This window comes from Lepidochelys kempii, chromosome 19 (genome assembly GCF_965140285.1).
Source record: "Lepidochelys kempii isolate rLepKem1 chromosome 19, rLepKem1.hap1, whole genome shotgun sequence".
Taxonomy (NCBI): domain Eukaryota; kingdom Metazoa; phylum Chordata; order Testudines; family Cheloniidae; genus Lepidochelys; species Lepidochelys kempii.
In genome coordinates this window covers 39,014-58,466 of record NC_136398.1, presented here as the reverse complement: position 1 = coordinate 58,466, position 19,453 = coordinate 39,014, and the positions used below count along the sequence as shown (strand labels likewise).

Sequence of the window (19,453 nt, the reverse complement as noted above, 5' to 3'; positions counted from 1 at the left end):
GCCTCGCTGGCTCTGCTACTACACCGTATGTAAGTCACTACAGTGGCCAGGGTCTGACAAATTCTCGGTGCTACTCAGTATCACTGCCGCTGTCGCCGCGGGGGAGGGCGCATGTTATATATCCCCGCCGGCCGCCACTACGTATCGCTGGCATGGCAGGGGAGCAGAAGTTCCTGCCTTGCCTTCTTTAATGCTTCTTCATGATGGGGAGGAAAGCTACAGTACAGTGATCTGAAAAGGAAAAGGCGGCGAGGTCCTGTGTGTTTGCTACGTAGTATCTAACAGACATGCTACTCAGAATATAAACTGCCCACAAGTGGAAAGGGCTTATCTACACAGGGAAATTATTGCAAAATAAGCTAGAGCAGTGGTTCTCAACCAAGGATATGCTTACCCCCTATGGATACACAGAAGTCTTCCAGGGTGTGTCTCTACTTATCTACATCAGTGTTTCTCAACCTGGGGGGGTGTCGATGGATGGATTTAGGGGGGCTGTAAGCAAGGCAATTGCCTGGCACCCCACACCACAGGGAGGGAGGCCTGTGAAGCTGAGTTATATGATTCAGCCCCAGGCAGTGGATCTCGGGCTTCAGACTTCTGAAAGGGATACAATGGTCGGGAAAGGTTGAGATTAGAACCATTGAGCTACAGTGTGAATTTAAAATGCAGTAGCTATTCCATACTAACTCCCCATGTGGACATTTATTCTTAGGGCCCTACCAAAATCACAGCCATGAAAAATGTGTCACTGGGAAATCTGGTCTTTTATGTGCTTTTACCATATACTATACAGATTTCACATGGGAGACCAGCATTTCTTAAACTGGGGGTCCTGACCCAAGAGGGAGTTGCAGGGGGGTCACAAGTTATTTTAGGGGGTCCCAGTATTGTCATCCTTACTTCTACACTGCCTTCAAAGCTGGACAGACAGAGAGTGGCGGCTCTTGGCCAGGTGCCGAGCTCTGAAGGCAGCGCCCCACCAGCAGCAGCACAGGATTAAGTGTGACAATATCATACCATGCCACCCTTACTTGTGCGCTGCTGCCTTCGGAGCTAGGTGGCCGGACGATGGCAGCTGCTGACTGAGGGTCCAGCTCTGCCAGCAACACTGCAGAAGTACGGGTGGCAATACCATACCATGCCATCCTTACTTCTGTGCTGCTGCTGATAGCAGCTCTGCCTTCAGAGCTGGGCTCCTGACCAGCAGCTACTGCTCTCCAGCTGCCTAGGTCTGAAGGCAGCGCCACCGTCAGCTGCAGTGCAGAAGTAAGGGTAGCAGTACCACAACCTCCACTGCCATAATCTTGTGACCACCCCCAACTCTTTTTTCGGTAAGGACCCCTACAATTACAAGACTGTGAAATTTCAGATTTAAATAGCTGAAATCATGAAATTTACTATTTTTAAAAAATTTTTCATGACCGTGAAATTGACCAAAATGGACTGTGAATTTGGAAGGGCCCTACTTATAAAAAGTGATCAGGAAAGTGATCAGGAACAGCCAGCATGGATTCACCAAGGGAAGGTCATGCCTGACTAATCTAATTGCCTTTTATGATGAGATTACTGGTTCTGTGGATGAAGGGAAAGCAGTGGATGTATTGTTTCTTGACTTTAGCAAAGCTTTTGACACGGTCTCCCACAGTATTCTTGTCAGCAAGTTAAGGAAGTATGGGCTGGATGAATGCACTATAAGGTGGGTAGAAAGCTGGCTAGATTGTCGGGCTCAACGGGTAGTGATCAATGGCTCCATGTCTAGTTGGCAGCCGGTATCAAGTGGAGTGCCCCAAGGGTCGGTCCTGGGGCCGGTTTTGTTCAATATCTTCATAAATGATCTGGAGGATGGTGTGGATTGCACTCTCAGCAAATTTGCGGATGATACTAAACTGGGAGGAGTGGTAGATACGCTAGAGGGGAGGGATAGGATACAGAAGGACCTAGACAAATTGGAGGATTGGGCCAAAAGAAATCTGATGAGGTTCAATAAGGATAAGTGCAGGGTCCTGCACTTAGGACGGAAGAACCCAATGCACAGCTACAGACTAGGGACCGAATGGCTAGGCAGCAGTTCTGCGGAAAAGGACCTAGGGGTGACAGTGGACGAGAAGCTGGATATGAGTCAGCAGTGTGCCCTTGTTGCCAAGAAGGCCAATGGCATTTTGGGATGTATAAGTAGGGGCATAGCGAGCAGATCGAGGGACGTGATCGTCCCCCTCTATTCGACATTGGTGAGGCCTCATCTGGAGTACTGTGTCCAGTTTTGGGCCCCACACTACAAGAAGGATGTGGATAAATTGGAGAGAGTCCAGCGAAGGGCAACAAAAATGATTAGGGGTCTGGAACACATGACTTATGAGGAGAGGCTGAGGGAGCTGGGATTGTTTAGCCTGCAGAAGAGAAGAATGAGGGGGGATTTGATAGCTGCTTTCAACTACCTGAAAGGGGGTTCCAAAGAGGATGGCTCTAGATTGTTCTCAATGGTAGCAGATGACAGAACGAGGAGTAATGGTCTCAAGTTGCAGTGGGGGAGGTTTAGATTGGATATTAGGAAAAACTTTTTCACTAAGAGGGTGGTGAAACACTGGAATGCGTTACCTAGGGAGGTGGTAGAATCTCCTTCCTTAGAGATTTTTAAGGTCAGGCTTGACAAAGCCCTGGCTGGGATGATTTAACTGGGAATTGGTCCTGCTTCGAGCAGGGGGTTGGACTAGATGACCTTCTGGGGTCCCTTCCAACCCTGATATTCTATGATTCTATTCTACATTGTAGTAAGCTAGTACAGAATAGCTATTCCAGGCTATTTCCCCACAAAGACAACACCTTAGAACAGTGGTCCCCAAGCTGTGGAGCATGCCCCCCTAGAGGAGCATGGAGAAATGTACAGGGGGCAAGGCAGGGCCCAGGCAGCCCCCATGGGGGGCAGGGAGGGAGCACACCCAGCCCTACTCTGCTCCCAGCTACGCTCCAACTCCGGCCCCAGCCGAGGCCTCAGCTTCTGCTCCCATCCACAGTTTGGCTCCTGGCTGCAGCTCCCGGCCCGGGCCAGCCCCATATGGGGCAGGGAGGGAGCACCACCCAGCTCCACTCTGGCCCCAGCCGAGGCCCTGACTTCGGCCCCAACCACAGCCTAGCTCCAGCTGCAGCTCCCATTGGAGTAGTGGAGATAATTACATTACAGTTAAAGAGGGGTGCATGTCATAAGTTTGGGGACCACTGCCTCAGGGCCCTGTCCTGAAGTCCTTATTCAGGCAAAACAACTTGATTACCTGTTGATCACTTGATGATTACCTGTTCTGGTCATTCCCTCTGAATCACCTGGAAGATAGGATACTGGGCTAGATGGACCTTTGGTCTGACCCAGTATGGCTGTTCTTATGTTCTTAAAACTCCTATTAAGTTCACATGAAGTACATTTATACAGCAAACAGTTGCAAGCCTCCCAGACTTGGTCGACACACTCACACTTAGGCTCTGAAACCTAAGGATAGGAGTGGGTGTCAGAGCCCATGCTGGTAGCACTAGCCCCACAACCCCAAGCCTGTCAACCCAAACTGGGAGGCTTCCAGCCATTGACTATGTAGATGTATCCAGGGAGACTCCAGAATTTGGCCCGATACTACTATGTGAGCAGCTTTTGAAAACCCCAGCTATCTAGCTAAGTTAGTGATACACCCTCTCCGCACACACATCATCATAGTATCTGAACACCTCACCATCTTTAATGTATTTATCCTCACAACATCCTTGTGAGGGAAGGTAGTACGTACTATTATCCCCATTCTTCAGTTTGGGAAATGAGGCACAGAGAAACTAAGTGACTTGACAAGGTCACGCAGGAAATCTGTGGCAGAGATTATGAGTGGGGTTGTATGGAGTCAGCTGAACACAGTATTCTCACCTCCAGAGGCAGCAGATATTCACTCACCTGCGTATGAGTTAATGCTACTTGAATAGGGGTCTTGCGTAGGCACTGGGGAACTGGGTAATGGTAACATGTACCCTTCAAGAACCATGCTATCAGGGACCAGGTAGGTCGAGAATAGCAGCAAGTGACTCTAACCCTCTCCAGAACTGGGGGTCCTCATCCTGCCTCCATACCTTAGTCATCTTAAGCCTCCAAGGTCCTTTCTCTTGACAGGAAAGTTTGCAAAAAATTCTGTAAGGTCAAATACCTTTCTCTCTCTCAGCTCCAAGCCCCAGTGCCCCTTCTGCAGTTATTTCTATAGAGAGGTATATTTTGGTTCTTCATATTTATTTAAAAAAAATAGACTGCTTTTCAAAGTTGAGGAGCACCCACCCATTAACTGCAGTGAGGTTTTTGGGTACTCAGCAGTTCTGAAAATCCAATCTTAAAGCTTCATTATTTACAACTATTACCATATTTCCCATGTTTGAGGAAAAGTAGCACGGAACATAGAATTTAATATAATTCCTACCACATGACAATGCGTAGACAAAAAGAGCAAACACAAAGGGAACATTTGTTTCTCTCTGTGTTTTTCTAAAGAAATATCACCATATGGATGAGACCTGAATGTAACATACATATCTCAAAATAACATATTTTGGAGTTTTCTATGGCCCTCCTTACAGTGGTATGCATCTAAGTATTATGTGTTAAGTATTATTAAAACTGTGTGCCTCACATATAGAATCATAGAACTGGAAGGCACACTGTTGACTCATAGTTAGCTTGTGATCCACTATGACCCCTAGATCCCTTTCCGCAGTACTCCTTCCTAGGCAGTCATTTCCCATTTTGTATGTGTGCAACTAATTGTTCCTTCCTAAGTGGAGTACTTTTCATTTGTCCTTACTGAATTTCATCCTATTTACTTCAGACCATTTCTCCAGTTTGTCCAGATCATTTTGAATTTTAATCCCATCTTCCAAAGCACTTGCAACTCCTCCCAGCTTGGTATGGTCTGCAAACTTTAAGTGTACTCTCTATTATCTAAAAAGAAAAGGAGTACTAGTGGCACCTTAGAGACTAACAAATTTATTTGAGCATAAGCTTTCGTGAGCTACAGCTTACTTCATCGGAGCTGTAGCTCACGAAAGCTTATGCTCAAATAAATGTGTTAGTCTCTAAGGTGCCACTAGTACTCCTTTTCTTTTTGCGAATACAGACTAACATGGCTGCTACTCTGAAACAGCTCTATTATCTAAATCATTTATGAAGATATTGAACAGATCCGGACCCAGAACCGATCCCTGCGGGACCCCACTCATTATGCCCTTCCAGCATGACTGTGAACCACTGATAACTACTCTCTGGGAATGATTTTCCAACCAGTTATGCACCCACCTTATAGTAGCTCCATCTAGGTTGTATTTCCCTAGTTTGTTTATGAGAAGGTCATGGGAGACCGTATCAAAAACCTTACTAAAGTCAAGATATATCACATCTACTGCTTCCCCCCATCCACAAGGCTTGTTACCCTGTCAAAGAAAGCTATCAGGTTTGTTTGACATGATTTGTTCTTGACAAATCCATGCTGACGGTTATTTAACACCTTATTATCTTCTAGGTGTTTGCAAATTGATTGCTTAATTATTTGCTCCATTATCTTTCCAGGTACAGAAGTTAAGCTGACTTGTCTGTAATTCCCCGGTTTGTCCTTATTACCCTTTTTATAGATGGGCACTATATTTGCCCTTTTTCAGGGCATGTCCTACTTTCTTATCGTCCCTCCATTAAACTTCACTCTGAACCATTTAGTTATGTTGTTGCATTTAAGACTTAATATATTACTAACGTTGATTTTTAGGCTATTGTAGGATATCTTTGGATTAAACTGTGGTTCCTATTTTCTGTAGTCATTTATAAATCATCAATGAACTGAAATGTAAAGAAAACATCAGTAAAAGTAATATTAATGTAAATAACTTTTTAACTAATGGTACAATTAAGGATGCAAAAGTTTTTCAGTAATAATTCCATTTTCACTTACTCATAGTTTTCTTCAGCAGGGCTTAAATTCTCGTAGGATATGTCTACACTGCAGCTGGGAGGTGAGAGTCCCAGGCTGGGTACACAGACTTGAACTAGCTCAGCTCAAGATAGCATACTAAAAATAGTAGTGTGGACATAGTGGAACGTATTCATATATAAGCTAAATTATGATTTAATTGGCATCAAGAGGCTTTGTGGGATAAGTCTCATGACTGAAATAATGGTATAGTGGGGGACAGATCATTCAGTGAGGATGTGCAGGGGGAAAGAGAAGGTGGTGTTGCATTATACATCAAGAAGGCAGACCACCTGAAAGTCTTTGGGTAAAAATAAAAGGGGGGGGTGGAAATAGGGATAACATCATTGTAGAGGCTTGCTATAGACCACCAAATCAGGAAGAAGAGGTAGATGAGGCATTTCTAGAACAAACAACAAATATCCAGAACACAAGAGCTGGTAGTAATGGGGACTTTACCCAGACATCAGCTAAAAAAGTAACACAGCAAAACACAACACTGCCAATAAATTATTGGAATATACTGGGTCAACTTCTTGTTTTGGAAAGTGGAGGAAGTAACCTGTGGGACAGCCATTTTAGACTTGATTCTGATCAAGGAGGAATTGGTAGTGAATCTGAAGGTGGAGGGCAATTTGGGTGAACGTGATAATGAAATGATTGATTTAATGATTCCAAGGAAAGGAAGGAGTGAGATCAGGGGAATAAGGACAACAGACTTCAAAAAAGCAGACTTTAACAAACTTAGAACATTGGTAGGTAAGGTCTCATGGGAATAAAATTTAAGGGAAAAAGGACTTCAGGAGAGCTGGCAGTTTCTCACGGAGACAGTATTAAAGGCACAAATGCAAACTATCTCAGTGTGAAGGAAAGATAGGAAGAATAGTAAGGAGCCAATATGATTCCATCAGGAGCTCTTTAATGACATGAAAATCAAAAAGGAATCCTACAAAAAGTGGAAACACGGACAAATTGCTAAGGAGGATTACAAAAGCGTAGCATAAGCAAGTAGGGAACAAAATCAAAAAGGGTAAAGCACAAAATGAGTTACACCTAGCAATGGACATACTGTAAAAGGCAGTATGAAGAGGTTCTTTAAATACATCAGGAGTAAAAGAAAGACGGAGGAAAGTGTAGGTCTTCTATTTAGTGGGGAAGAAGATCTAATAACTGATGATATCAAGCAGGCTGTAGTGTTTAATGTCTATTTTACTTCAGTCTTCAATGAAAAAGTTAGTGGTGATTAGATATTCAACAAAGTTAATATTAACAACAAGGAGGAAGGATTGCAAGCCAAAATAGGGAAACAGGTTAAAGGAAATTTAGATAAATTAGATGGATTCCACTGGGCAGTTCCTGATGAAATTCATCCTAGAGTACCTCAGGAACTAGCTGAAGCAATCTCAGTCCCATTAGCCGTTATCTCCGAGAACTCATGGAAGATGGGTGAGGTTCCACAGGACTGGAGAAGGGCAAACATAGTACCTGTCTTTAAAAAGCAGAACTAAGAGGACCTGGAAAATTATAGACCAGTTGGCCTACCTTCAATACCTGGAAAGATACTTGCACAAATTATTAAACAATCAATTTATAAGCACCTAAAAGATAATGTGGTTAGAAGGAATAGCCATCATAAATTTATCTAGAACAAATCATGCCAAACCAACCTAATTTCCTTCTTTGACAGGGTTACTGGCCTAGTGGATAGGGGGAAACAGTAGACCAGGTAGATATTGATTTTAGTAAGGCTTTTGACACAGTCCCACATGACATTCTCCTAAGCAAACTAGAGAAATGTGGTCTAGATGAAATAACTACAAGTTGTGTGCACAACTGGTTGAAAAATCATACTCAAAAAGTATTTATCAACATATTGATGTTTGCTGTCAAACAGGGAAGGCATATCTAGTGGGGGTCCCACAGGGGTCTGTCCTGAGTCAAGTACTATTCAATATTTTAATTAATGACTTGGATAATGAAGTGGAGGAGAGTAAGCTTATAAAATTTGCAGATGACACCAAGCTGGGAAGGGTTGCAAGCACTTTGGAGGACAGGATTAGAATTCAAAATGATCTTGAAATATTGGGGAATTGCTCTGAATTCAACAAGATAACATTCAATAAAGACAAGTGCAAATTTCTTCACTTAGGAAGGCAAAATCAAATGCAAAACTAGAAAATAGGCAATAACTGGGTAGGTGGTAATACTATTGAAAAGGATCTGGGGGTTATAGTGAATCACAAATTGAATATAAGTCAACAATGTAATGTTGTTGCAAAAAGGCTACTATTCTAGGGTGTATTAACAGAGATATTGTATAAGAAACAGAAGGTAATTGTCCCACTCTTCTTGGCAGTGGGGAGGCCTCATCTGGAGTACTATGTCCAATTCTGGACATAACACTTTACAAAATATGTGGACAAATTGGAGAGAGTCCAGAGAAGAGCAACAAAAATTATAAAAGGTTTACAAAACCAAAAGACAACTGAGGAGGAACTTGATAACAGTCTTCAAATATTCAAAAATAAATAAGGGCTATTAATAAAGAGGACTATGATCAATTGTTTTACAAGTCCACTGAAGGTAGGACAAGAAGTAATTGGCTTAATCTGAAGCAAAAAAGATTTGGGTTAGATATCGGGGGAGGGGGGGAATTAAACTATAAGGACAGTTAAGCTCTGTGATAGGCTTCCAAGGGATACTGTGGAATCGCCATCGTTAGAGGCTTTTAAAAACAGGTTGGACAAACACCTGTTAGGCACAGTCTAGGTTTACTTGGTCCTGCCTCAGTGCTGGGGGCTGGACTAGATAACCTCTCAAAGTCCCTTTCAGACATACGTTTCTATAATCATAAAGGCCTGATTGAAAGCCCACTGAGGTCAATTGAAAAACTCTAAGTGATTTCAATATACTTTGGATCAGATCTCAAACGTGGTTTCACAAGACTTTAATGGAATGCTTTCCTCCACTATAAAAAAAAAAAATCATTCCCACACGAACACATAAATAGATTAACTTTGACACTTGGGATGTAAATAGTGTTCACTTCAATATGATCATGACCATGGTAAGGTAGTCATTTAGCAATATCAATAGAATAACATACAACTATGTATTTACCTCAGATGCTAAACTGATAGATACCAAAGAAAAAACTAAGATAGATTTAACAAGATACACAAGAATAGTAAATACTTCAGCATGTGCAACATGTCTAATGCTAAAAGAAAAATTACTTTTCAATTTCCTAGCTTTTGTTTTTTTGTTCTTGTTTTAACCTTGATGTTGCACTATCAGTTATGCAAATATTGCTTGAAACTGTGAATTTAACTCAGGGGAGGCACAGAAGAGAGCATGTATGGCCTGTTCTAGGGGTGGGTGAGCAGAGCAGTCACCGTGGGCACCAATTTTCCAGGGAGCTGTGTCACCACTTGGCTTTTCTGGTTTGGGGGTTTTTTTTGTTTTGCTTTGCCTTTTTTTTTTCTTGGGGGGGGGGGGGGGAGGGCCTCCAATGCACAGGCGGAGAGGGTGCTGAAAACATTTTCCACCCTGGCCAGCAACAGCTAGGGCTGCTCCCTGGGAGCATGCAGGCTACGTCGCATAGTGCTCACTTCTCCCCATCCTCACATAAACCCTTTTATATTTCACAGGTGCTTCATGGAATTTGGGCTTCACGGATCTAGAGAGGAGGCAGTAGAGGTCCATTCTTTTCAGTATGTTCCCCCTAAAACAAAACAAACCAAACAACACATGTTCCCCATCCTTGATGTGGAACCCCCACTAACATGCTTTTCAGAGGCAACTGCAGCAAGCGAATCCCTGTCAGCACAGTCCCCCTGGCATGGAGCTATGTGGGAGTGAGGGTGAAAAAAGGCAATGAAGAGGCACAAAGCCTCCACACAAAGATGGCTCCTGTGTCCATTACTTCTCCTCCCCCTCCCCTGCCCCCCACAAAAAAGTCAGTTCAGATTGCAGTGATCCGTAGATTTTTGAGGCTGAACTTGGATGCACTTCATACAGGAATTACTGGGTTGAATTAAAAGTGACTGACATCTGTTTGCTTTAGGAACAGGAAAGATAATGGGGATATCTGCTCTATTAGATTTTAAGTCATCTTTTTATTAAAAGGAAGTAGAATCAATTTCTCATTTCAAGAGTTCTTAACTACTGCACAAGGGTGCATAGTTCTTTCCATTACCTCAGTGAAAGAGCTGGTGAAAGTTGATTAACTTAACTACAATTACAAATAGGTATAATTCATGCGACAGCGTCCAATAATTTCCCTCAGTACTCATGCATGTAACATATAGGTAAGGTAACAAACACTTAGATCTGAAGATCGGTGGGGGCACGCCTGCTGCTGGCATTACTTGCCAATGACATTCGCCGAGAGGGAGAGAAAGCCTGAGGACTTTCACAATTTCTGCTCTGTTTGGATTCTGAGCTCAACTCACTTAGAGAATCAGGAGTGTCCGGTCTGCCAATTTTTCTTAGGTCAGTCTTGGAAAGGCCTTGGGCTCTGCTTCCACTGAAGTTGTCTTGTCCTCGGTTGCTGCTCGTTGAAGGAGAATCGGTTGGAGACCCTTCACTCTCAACTACTGTTGAGCAGTTCCATGGGGAACTGACTCCACGTAGCTTTCGAGCACAGTTAATTGAAATAGGGGAAGTCATATCAGGTTGCAATGAACTTCCAGGTGGCAGTTCAGCCAGGTTTCCCAAGCACAGACCAGAAGCAGCAACTAGATTAGAATGCATGCCACTGAGGCAATGTTTCTTTTCATCTTGTTGTTGACTACCGTTAATTTCTGTCCCAAATACCTTGCTTAAGCCTTCATTATTATTTGAGCTGTTATTTCGAGGATGATGGTCCAAAGTATTAGTAGTTTGCGTCTCATCTGGCAATTTACTTTCCTTTTCATCATGGAGGCGATTATTGCTATTTTCAGTATGGTTGTTTTTAACAGATTGGAATGCAGAAGATGAATTTAGATCATGGCCTGCCGTGTAAGTTTGTTTTTCCATTAACATGGTATAACTACTAGGGACAGAAGGGAGAGTTCTTTGTGGAGTTGCGGATGTTCCCATACAAGGGTGGGGTATTACAGAGTTTTTCTTGGATTTACTTACATAGAAATCATCAAAGTCATCCCTGTTTTTATCAGGCCTACAAAGTCCCTTTTTAATTTTTTTGATCCCTAGATGGACAATTTCTAAGATGTTTAAAAACAATGATACAATTGCTATTGACTGCATAAATAATATGAACACTGTCTTTTCTGTTGGTCTTGATATAAAACAGTCAACTATGTTTGGACATGGCTCTCTCAGACATTTATAAAGAGGATTGAGCTGGAAACCATAAAGAAGATATTGGCCAATCATAAATGCAACTTCAACTGCAGACCTAGTAAAAATATGTATCACATAAGTGCAGAGCAAGGAGCCTCTCAGGGGTGCTTTGTTGAGCTTTCTTTGTTCCAGTTGCCGGAGTTCTCGCTCCAGTCTTTTCCGATCTTCAGTCATTTCTAGTTCGACTCCTTCAAGTTCCATTCTTACTTGTGCCTTCTTCTTTTGTCTCTCTTTTTCTAAGGCTCTTAGTCTGTATAAAGCATGGCCCATATAGACCAAGGAAGGTGAAGATACAAATATAACTTGCAAGACCCAATATCTTATGAGAGAGATAGGAAAGGCCTGGTCATAGCAAACATTTCTGCAGCCAGGTTGCTCTGTATTGCATATGAATTCTGACTGCTCATCATTCCAGACATCTTCAGCTGCCACACCGAGGACCAGCATTCGAAATATGAATAGGATAGTTAACCAGACCTTTCCAATAATAGTGGAATGAATGTGGACCTCTTCCAAGATGCCTCCAAGAAAATTCCAGTCTCCCATGGTTACTCTGCCATCTTAGCACTAAAAGCCATGAAAGATAAACATAAGATATTGTCACAGTTTCAGCCCTTCTACACTATATTAAACAAAAGCTGACACTGATTCTCTCACATTCAAAACACAGTAACCTAGCTCATAAGGTGCCACAAGTACTCCTTTTCTTCTAGCTCATAAAGAACACCACTCTTTCATGAAAGGCCTGAGATTTTAATATCTCAGGTACAACATGAATACAGTGATGATTTCTAGCTTTTTTTCTTCAAATTAAAAATAAAAATTACCTAAGTAGGGACCAAACCTTACATGGTACTAAGCATCCTCAATTTCCATTGAAGTCAATGGAAGTTTAGGTGCTTGGCCCTTTGCAGAATTGGGTTCTTACTGAGGTTATTAAAGTCCAGTAAATATGCCTTTAATAATTAGTTGATATCTAAAGTAAGTATAGAAAAAATCTCAAATCTACATAAATTGTATACTGGGGAATGTTTCTTCTGAACAGGGAAATCAGAAAAGCTACGAAGAGGGTTGAAAGCCACAAAATCAGGAGGCTTTTATCTGGTATAAATAAAGGTCAAACATAGTATACTGGATTTAAAAGAAACCTGCAGCGATTAGTTTTCAGAGTAGCAGCCATGTTAGTCTGTATCCGCAAAAAGAAAAGGAGTAATTGTGGTACCTTAGAGACTAACAAATTTATTTGAGCATAAGCTTTCGTGAGCTACAGCTCACTTCATTGGATACAGTGATTAGTTATACTTCCTTTGATTAGTTATAGTTCCCTTGATAGTTAATAAAACATTATTATTTAGTGAATACGTTTAATGGATTTTTCAGAACAGTTTTTAGAAATATCTGTCACTATCCCATTAGGTTGATAGCTGAGAATGGATTTTTTTTATTTTTAATTATGCTTCTCAGCAGTAGCTTCACCCTCAAGAAGCCTGGAATAGAATGGATTGCTTTCTTCTCTTCACATACCAGAGCTATTATTTTCTAAAAGTCATTTGACCTGAAGAAGAGCTCTGGGTGGCTCAAAAGCTTGTCTCTCTCACTAGAAGAAGTTGGTCCAATAAAAGATGTTACCTCTCTCATTTCAGTCATTGCCATTTATGGTGAAAGGTACATCACTCATGTAAAGCCTAAACAAATAGGATTTACAAAGGATTTGCACAAGCGACCTACAGAGATTTGGGGGGGCCTGATGGTCTCACCCATGCCCTTCCTTCATCTCATTAGGAACCATCTCCCACATGCTCTGTGGAGAGAGCCACTGTGGCACACTGCTCCATTGCATTCAAAGGACTCTGGAACCCTTTTATGACCTCTCTGTGGTCTGTCATCCTACACCATACTTGTGCCAGAGCAGTATCACCGTGGCTTGGATTGTGCACTCTTGTGAAGGCTACCAGACTTTCCTTCTCTATGAGTAAATAGGTGAAGACATTTTCAGGTCTTGGTTTTCAGAATTGTTGAGCACCAACAACTGCAGTTGAAGTCAGTGGGAGTTGCAGTTTTTCAAGTACATAAGAAAATCAGGCCCCCACTGACTGTCTCACACAGTGAAGATTTATCATCCTCACTATCTGTAATACTTCTTTCAGTCCACAAAACAATTCAGTAGCTTGAGTTCTGAAATATGTTAAAATTAAAAAAAAAAAATCTGACTTTTTGAACACACAGTTGTGAGCTCACAATATAATCAGTGAATAAGTGGCACATAATGAGAACTGTAGTCATGGTTTATTAAAATAAATATTTTAAGTAAAAATACACTGAAAAATTGCCAGCATTTGCCTAAATGTTTATAGTAAAATAAAATTTAAAGCTGGTAATATTTCCATTAAATCACAAGACTTGCATTTACTACAGAGAAAGAAAAGGAGTACTTGTGGCACCTTAGAGACTAACCAGTTTATTTGAGCATGAGCTTTTGTGAGCTACAGCTTTGCTGCTTTCTGTTTTACAGTGAAATATCCTGAAAATACCTGGTAGGATTATTTATAATTTTTAACATATTTATTGAATATTATGCAGTATGTTGACAAAGAAACTGTTTTACTATGTTTTTGTAGCAATAAAAGATAAGCAATTATGCTGACAGTATTAATTTAAAATGTGCTGCATGTATAATTTTAATAGGCTCCTGTTATACTAAAAACACTTGTAGTAACATTGATGCAGGAGACATTTTATACATTAAGAGAGCCTGCTAGAGGTAAACAATATAATTTCAATTGATTATTAATTAACTGGATGAAAGAAATACCAATGATTAAAACATACCTGTCTTGACTAAAATGTGCCATGTAAGAACACTATGGTATCCAATAAAAAGTCACATCCTCTGTCATCTTTCATCTGCCTCAGAGATTTTACAAAATATCAAAAGAGAGCTTCTTCCACTGCTGGAGGATTTATTTAATGGAGTTCAAGCCTTGTGCATTGAACTTATAGTCAGGAAAAAAATCAATTTGTTGTTCAGTCTGCCATGGCTTCTAGCAAAATTTAACTATGACCAAAATTAACCTGATGCAATGAAACAATCACTCCCAACAGCCAGAAATGCAAAACTTCAGGAGTCTAGGATGCTTCCCAATTCTCCCCCACCACTTTTTTTTTTTTTTTTTTTTTTGGTAATTCAGCATGACAGTCTCAGTCCTCAGAAGGAAAAAAAACCCACAAAACTATTTTTATAGGTTTTTTTTAAAATCATATTGCAGTTATACTGCATGTATTGACCCTTTGTCTCCAACAAGTTATTTCCAGTTTAAATGATCCAACATTGCTAATTTAAAACAACTATATATTTTACTCATAGAGAGGCAAATACTGAGGGGTCCGGATACTGACAAATTCAAATTCATTAGACCCGGTGCGAGTTTGTCCAAGTAAGGACTGCTGGACAACCAAGTATTTGAATGCCCTGGCTATTGGAAAGACCAACAGGAGGGGCTGATGAGTGGGGGTGGGGGGGAGAGTATTTTACCAGGTTCCCCTTTTGGAGTTTTCCTCCGAAGTCTCCCATCAGAGGGGTAGGGTTTGACCTCTGTGGAAGAAGCAGTGGATACAAGTTCCACCTGTGAGTCTCTGAGGATCCCTTGGAGGCCATCAGTGGTTGGCACAACATAAAAAATGTAGGCAGAGACAGAAGGCACAGGATCACTGGTGCAGAAGCTCTGTGCCTCCACATCCCGGGGCAACCTGCTGGTTTTCTTGGCCATGCAGCTCCATTAGTTCTGGGGACAGTGGTGGCTGATCTTCGCACACAGAAAACTTGGCATGTAGCGTGGATTTCCATGCATACAAATATAATGAAATGATCAGTCTCTGAGTAAGGTGCTCAGGGCCTGGCCTATAGGTTTTTAACACCTTTGTTCGAAATTCTGTCATTTTAATAACCAAATTTAAAGATTATCTTTAGTCTCAGAGGAGTATGGAAGAGCAATATTATTGTTATATATAGTGCCAGACACCAAAATTGATTATTTTTTAGGAAACTTGCTTGTTTTCACGTGTGCTGGAAATTCAGATGGATCTCTGTGGCTAGAGAGGCACAACCGTGGCATGGAAAGGGTATGACTGGTTCTCTTAATTAAGAGGGATCTCGGATTCAATTTTTTTTTTTAAAACACACATTCTAGAAAATTAACCTGTCATTTAATGGCAGATGTTTTATTCCTTATAACTGGTGAGCAATATCATCTTTCAGGTTTTATATATATGCATTAATATTTATATAAACATAATTTTTATAAGGCACTTCAGCCTTATTTACTTGGTGGGAGTGGTAGTCTGGACCTAATGGTGTAAGTATTTACATTTATTTTCCTAGGGCCTTGTGACAGGATTGCCTCTGCAGCATCCCTTTGTGGCCTATAAGGGCACAACACCCAATTGTTGGTCTCCACTGGTATGTCACTGTCTCTGTGAGGTCGAAGGTAGTGGTGCTCTGACCCTCTGCCTAGGCACATTTCAGTCCTAGCCCTTTCAGAATGTTGTGGTCCAAGTGAAATCAGCAAACAAACAAAAAACAAAAAGCCACAACTGAAAACAAGGTCATCTGACATTTGGGATGGGATCTTGCCTCAAAAGTCTGTGCTTCCACCGATCCCCTTGTGTCTTGTCATCCCTACTGACTGGGACTTATCTGTTCAGCAAGCTAACTCAGTCTCTGGGCTGCAACCAGGATTCTCTCCCATCAAGAGAAGCAGAGCTCCGTTTTCTTTCCTGGTCAGCTCTGAGCTAGGCTGAGGCCTGGTTTACACTACAGAGTTAAGTCAACGCAAGGTCACTTATGTCAACCTAATTATGTCAGTGTCTATGCTAGAATGCTGCTTCTGCTGAAGTAAGTCCCCTCACCCTGCACAGACATAATAACTCCACCTCCATGAGCGGTGTAGCACATATGCTGACATAGTTAGGGCGAAACAGTGACTGTATCACGGGGTAGCTGTGTTAGTTTGTATCCACAAAAACAACAAGGAGTCCAGTGGCACCTTAAAGACTAACAGATTTATTTGAACATAAGCTTTCATGGGTAAAAACCCCACTTCTTCAGATGCAGGGAGTGAAAATTACAGATGCAGACATAAATATACTGACACATGAAGAGAAGGGAGGTACCTCACAAGTGGAGAACCAGTGTTGACCGGGCCAATTCGATCAGGGTGGATGTAGTCCACTCCCAATAACAGATGAGGAGGTGTCAATTCCAGGAGAGGCAAAGCTGCTTTTGTAGTGAGCCAGCCACTCCCGGTCCCTATTCAAGCCCAAATTAATGGTGTTAAATTTGCAAATGAATTTTATTTCTGATGTTTCTCTTTGAAGTCTGTTTCTGAAGTTTTTTTTGTTCACATATAGCTACTTTCAAATCTGTTATAGAATGTCCAGGAAGATTGAAGTGTTCGCCTACTGGCTTTTGTATGTTCCCATTCCTGATGTCCGATTTGTGTCCATTTATTCTTTTACATAGAGACTGTCTGGTTTGGTACATGGCAGAGGGGCATTGCTGGCACATGATGGCATATAACACATTAATAGACGTGCAGGTGAATGAGCCTCTGATGGTGTGGCTGATGTGGTTGGGTCCTCTGATGGTGTCGCTAGAGTAGATATGGGGACAGAGTAGACAACGAAGTTTGCTGCAGGGTTCCTGGGTTAGTGTTTCTGTGGTGTGGTGTGTAGTTGCTGGTGAGTATTTGCTTCAGGTTGGGGGGTTGTCTGTAAGCGAGGACTGACCTGCATCCCAAGGTCTGGGAGCATGAGGGATCATTTTCCAGGATAGGTTGTAGATCGTTGATAATGTGCTGGAGAGGTTTTAGCTGGGGGCTGTACATGATGGCCAGTGGTGTTCTGTTATTTTCCTTGTCGGACGTGTCCTGAAGTAGGTGATTTCTGGGTACCCGTCTCGCTCTGTCAGTCTGTTTCCTCACTTCCACAGGTGGGTATTGTAGTTTTAAGAATGCTTGATAAAAGATCTTGTAGGTGTTTGTCTCTGTCTGAGGGATTGGAGCAAATTCGGTTGTATCTTAGGGCTTGGCTGTAGACAATGGATCGTGTGATGTGTCCTGGATGGAAGCTGGAGGCATGTAGGTAAGTATAGTGGTCAGTAGGTTTCCGATATAGGGTGGTGTTTATGTGACCATCACTTATTTGCACTATAGTGTCCTGGAAGTGGATCTCTTGTGTGGACTGATCCAGGCTGAGGTTAATGGTGGAAATTGTTGAAATCCAGGTGGAATTCTTCAAGGGCCTCCTTCCTGTGGGTCCATATGATGAAGATGTCATCAATGTAGCGTAAGTAGAGGAGGGGCACTAGGGGACAAGAGCTGAGGAAGCGTTGTTCTAAGTCAGCCATAAAAATGTTGGCATACTGTGGGGCCACGCGGGAACCCATAGTAGTGCCACTGACTTGAAGGTATAAGTTGTCTCCAAATCTGAAATGGTTGTGGGTGAGGATAAAGTCACAAAGCTCAGTCACCAGGTATGCCGTGGTCTCATCAGGGATACTGTTCTTGACAGCTTGTAGTCCATCCTCATGTGGAATATTGGTATAAAGACCTTCTACATCCATGGTGGCCAGGATGGCGTTTTCAGGAAGATCACCAATGCACTGTAGTTTCCTCAGAAAGTCGATGGTGTCTCAAAGATAGCTAGGAGTGCTGGTAGCGTAGGGTCTGAGGAGAGAGTCCAAATAGCCAGATAATCCTGCTGTAAGAGTGCCAATGCCTGAGATGATGGGGCATCCAGGATTTCCAGGTTTATGGATCTTGGATAGCAGATAGAATACCCCTGGTCAGGGCTCTGGGGGTGTGTCTATGTAGATTTGTTCCCATGCTGTAGCAGGGAGTTTCTTGAGCAGATGGTGTAGTTTCTTTTGGTACTCCTCAGTGGGGTCAGAGGATAGTGGCCCGTAGAATGTGATGTTGGAGAGTTGCCTGGCAGTGACTGTGTAGACACTGGGTTACTTACATCACCTGATGGCTGTCATCCCTGAGTGGAGCTGACAGTTGGAGCCTGCCCGCCCCTCCACCCCAGGCTGACAGCCTAAGCTGTCAGCTGGGCGCAGGCTCACAGCTGGGCTCTGCCCCAGTGCTGATAGCCCAGAGCTGCCGGACTCCAGCTGTTAGTGTCCCACAATGCTCCACTTCAATCGGTGGAAGGACTCCTGGTGAGGATGCGCACCACTGACGGAAGGAGCAGGTGTGGCCACGAACCACCGCCTTAATTACCATGGTGGGTGTATGTCGACTTACCATAAGTGGACTTAATTTTATAGTGTAGGCAAGCCCTCAGTCTCGTCCTTTTAACTCTCCTCTCCATGCCTGACATCTGCTACAGGTGTAGTGCGACAGGCCAACTGAGACCACAGGCTCTCCTTAACCTTCTCATGGCCAATGTGGGGTCTCTCTGCCCCATCGCAGAACAGTTCATCAAAACAGATTTACTTGGGCATATATCTCCTTGGATTTATTCATTCCCTGATATTCATCACTGTATAAATATAAAGCTAGTGCCATTAAAGCACTAAATTTAGGCTTAATTTCAATCACATATAAGTGGCAAACACTCAGCTTGACTGTACAAAATCTAAATGTGCAAATACTCTCATACACTAAGTTCTGTATAACTTAAACAATGCAGCATCAATCAGAACCCTACAATCACCTTCTCAACCCTCCTTAAAAAAACAAGATAAACCAACACCCTTGTCCCCACCCCCTCCCACAATGTGTTAACTTATCATTTCCAGCTCTGTACGTCTCATTCTTCTTTCCCCCTCCTTTCTTGTCAGCATACTATTTACCTCTTTAAAAGCAAATTGGTCTTTTACCTCTTTAAAAGCAAATTGTCTCTATTTATTCCTCTTTACCTCTCTGACCATGTCGGTATTTTTATTTTTAAACGTTCAAGTCATTATCATTCCACATTGGTCTTCAGGTGTAGCAACAATGAAACTCATGCAACTAAGAGTTGGATTTGGTCTGTAAACAGGAAAGAGGAGAAAAGAGCTCCCCTTTCCTCAATCCTGCAACTTATCCCTGTGTTAACACCATGTACCTGGAGTTCCAATGCACTAAACATAA

At 42.3% G+C, this 19,453-nt stretch overlaps 1 protein-coding gene across 1 annotated transcript; it reads right to left on the bottom strand.

Annotated features, from left to right (window-relative positions):
- Positions 1-9,987: 9,987 nt before the first annotated feature.
- Positions 9,988-11,979, bottom strand: GJA9 (gap junction protein alpha 9). Its single transcript, XM_078849408.1, has one exon. It carries the CDS (start codon positions 11,865-11,867, stop codon positions 10,299-10,301), a length of 1,569 nt encoding a protein of 522 aa, XP_078705534.1. The 5' UTR covers positions 11,868-11,979; the 3' UTR covers positions 9,988-10,298.
- Positions 11,980-19,453: the final 7,474 nt, after the last annotated feature.

What these genes read in the sequence shown, in the direction of transcription:
- GJA9 (XM_078849408.1), bottom strand. Translation starts at nt 11,867, where the DNA reads ATGGGAGACTGGAATTTTCTTGGAGGCATCTTGGAAGAGGTCCACATT.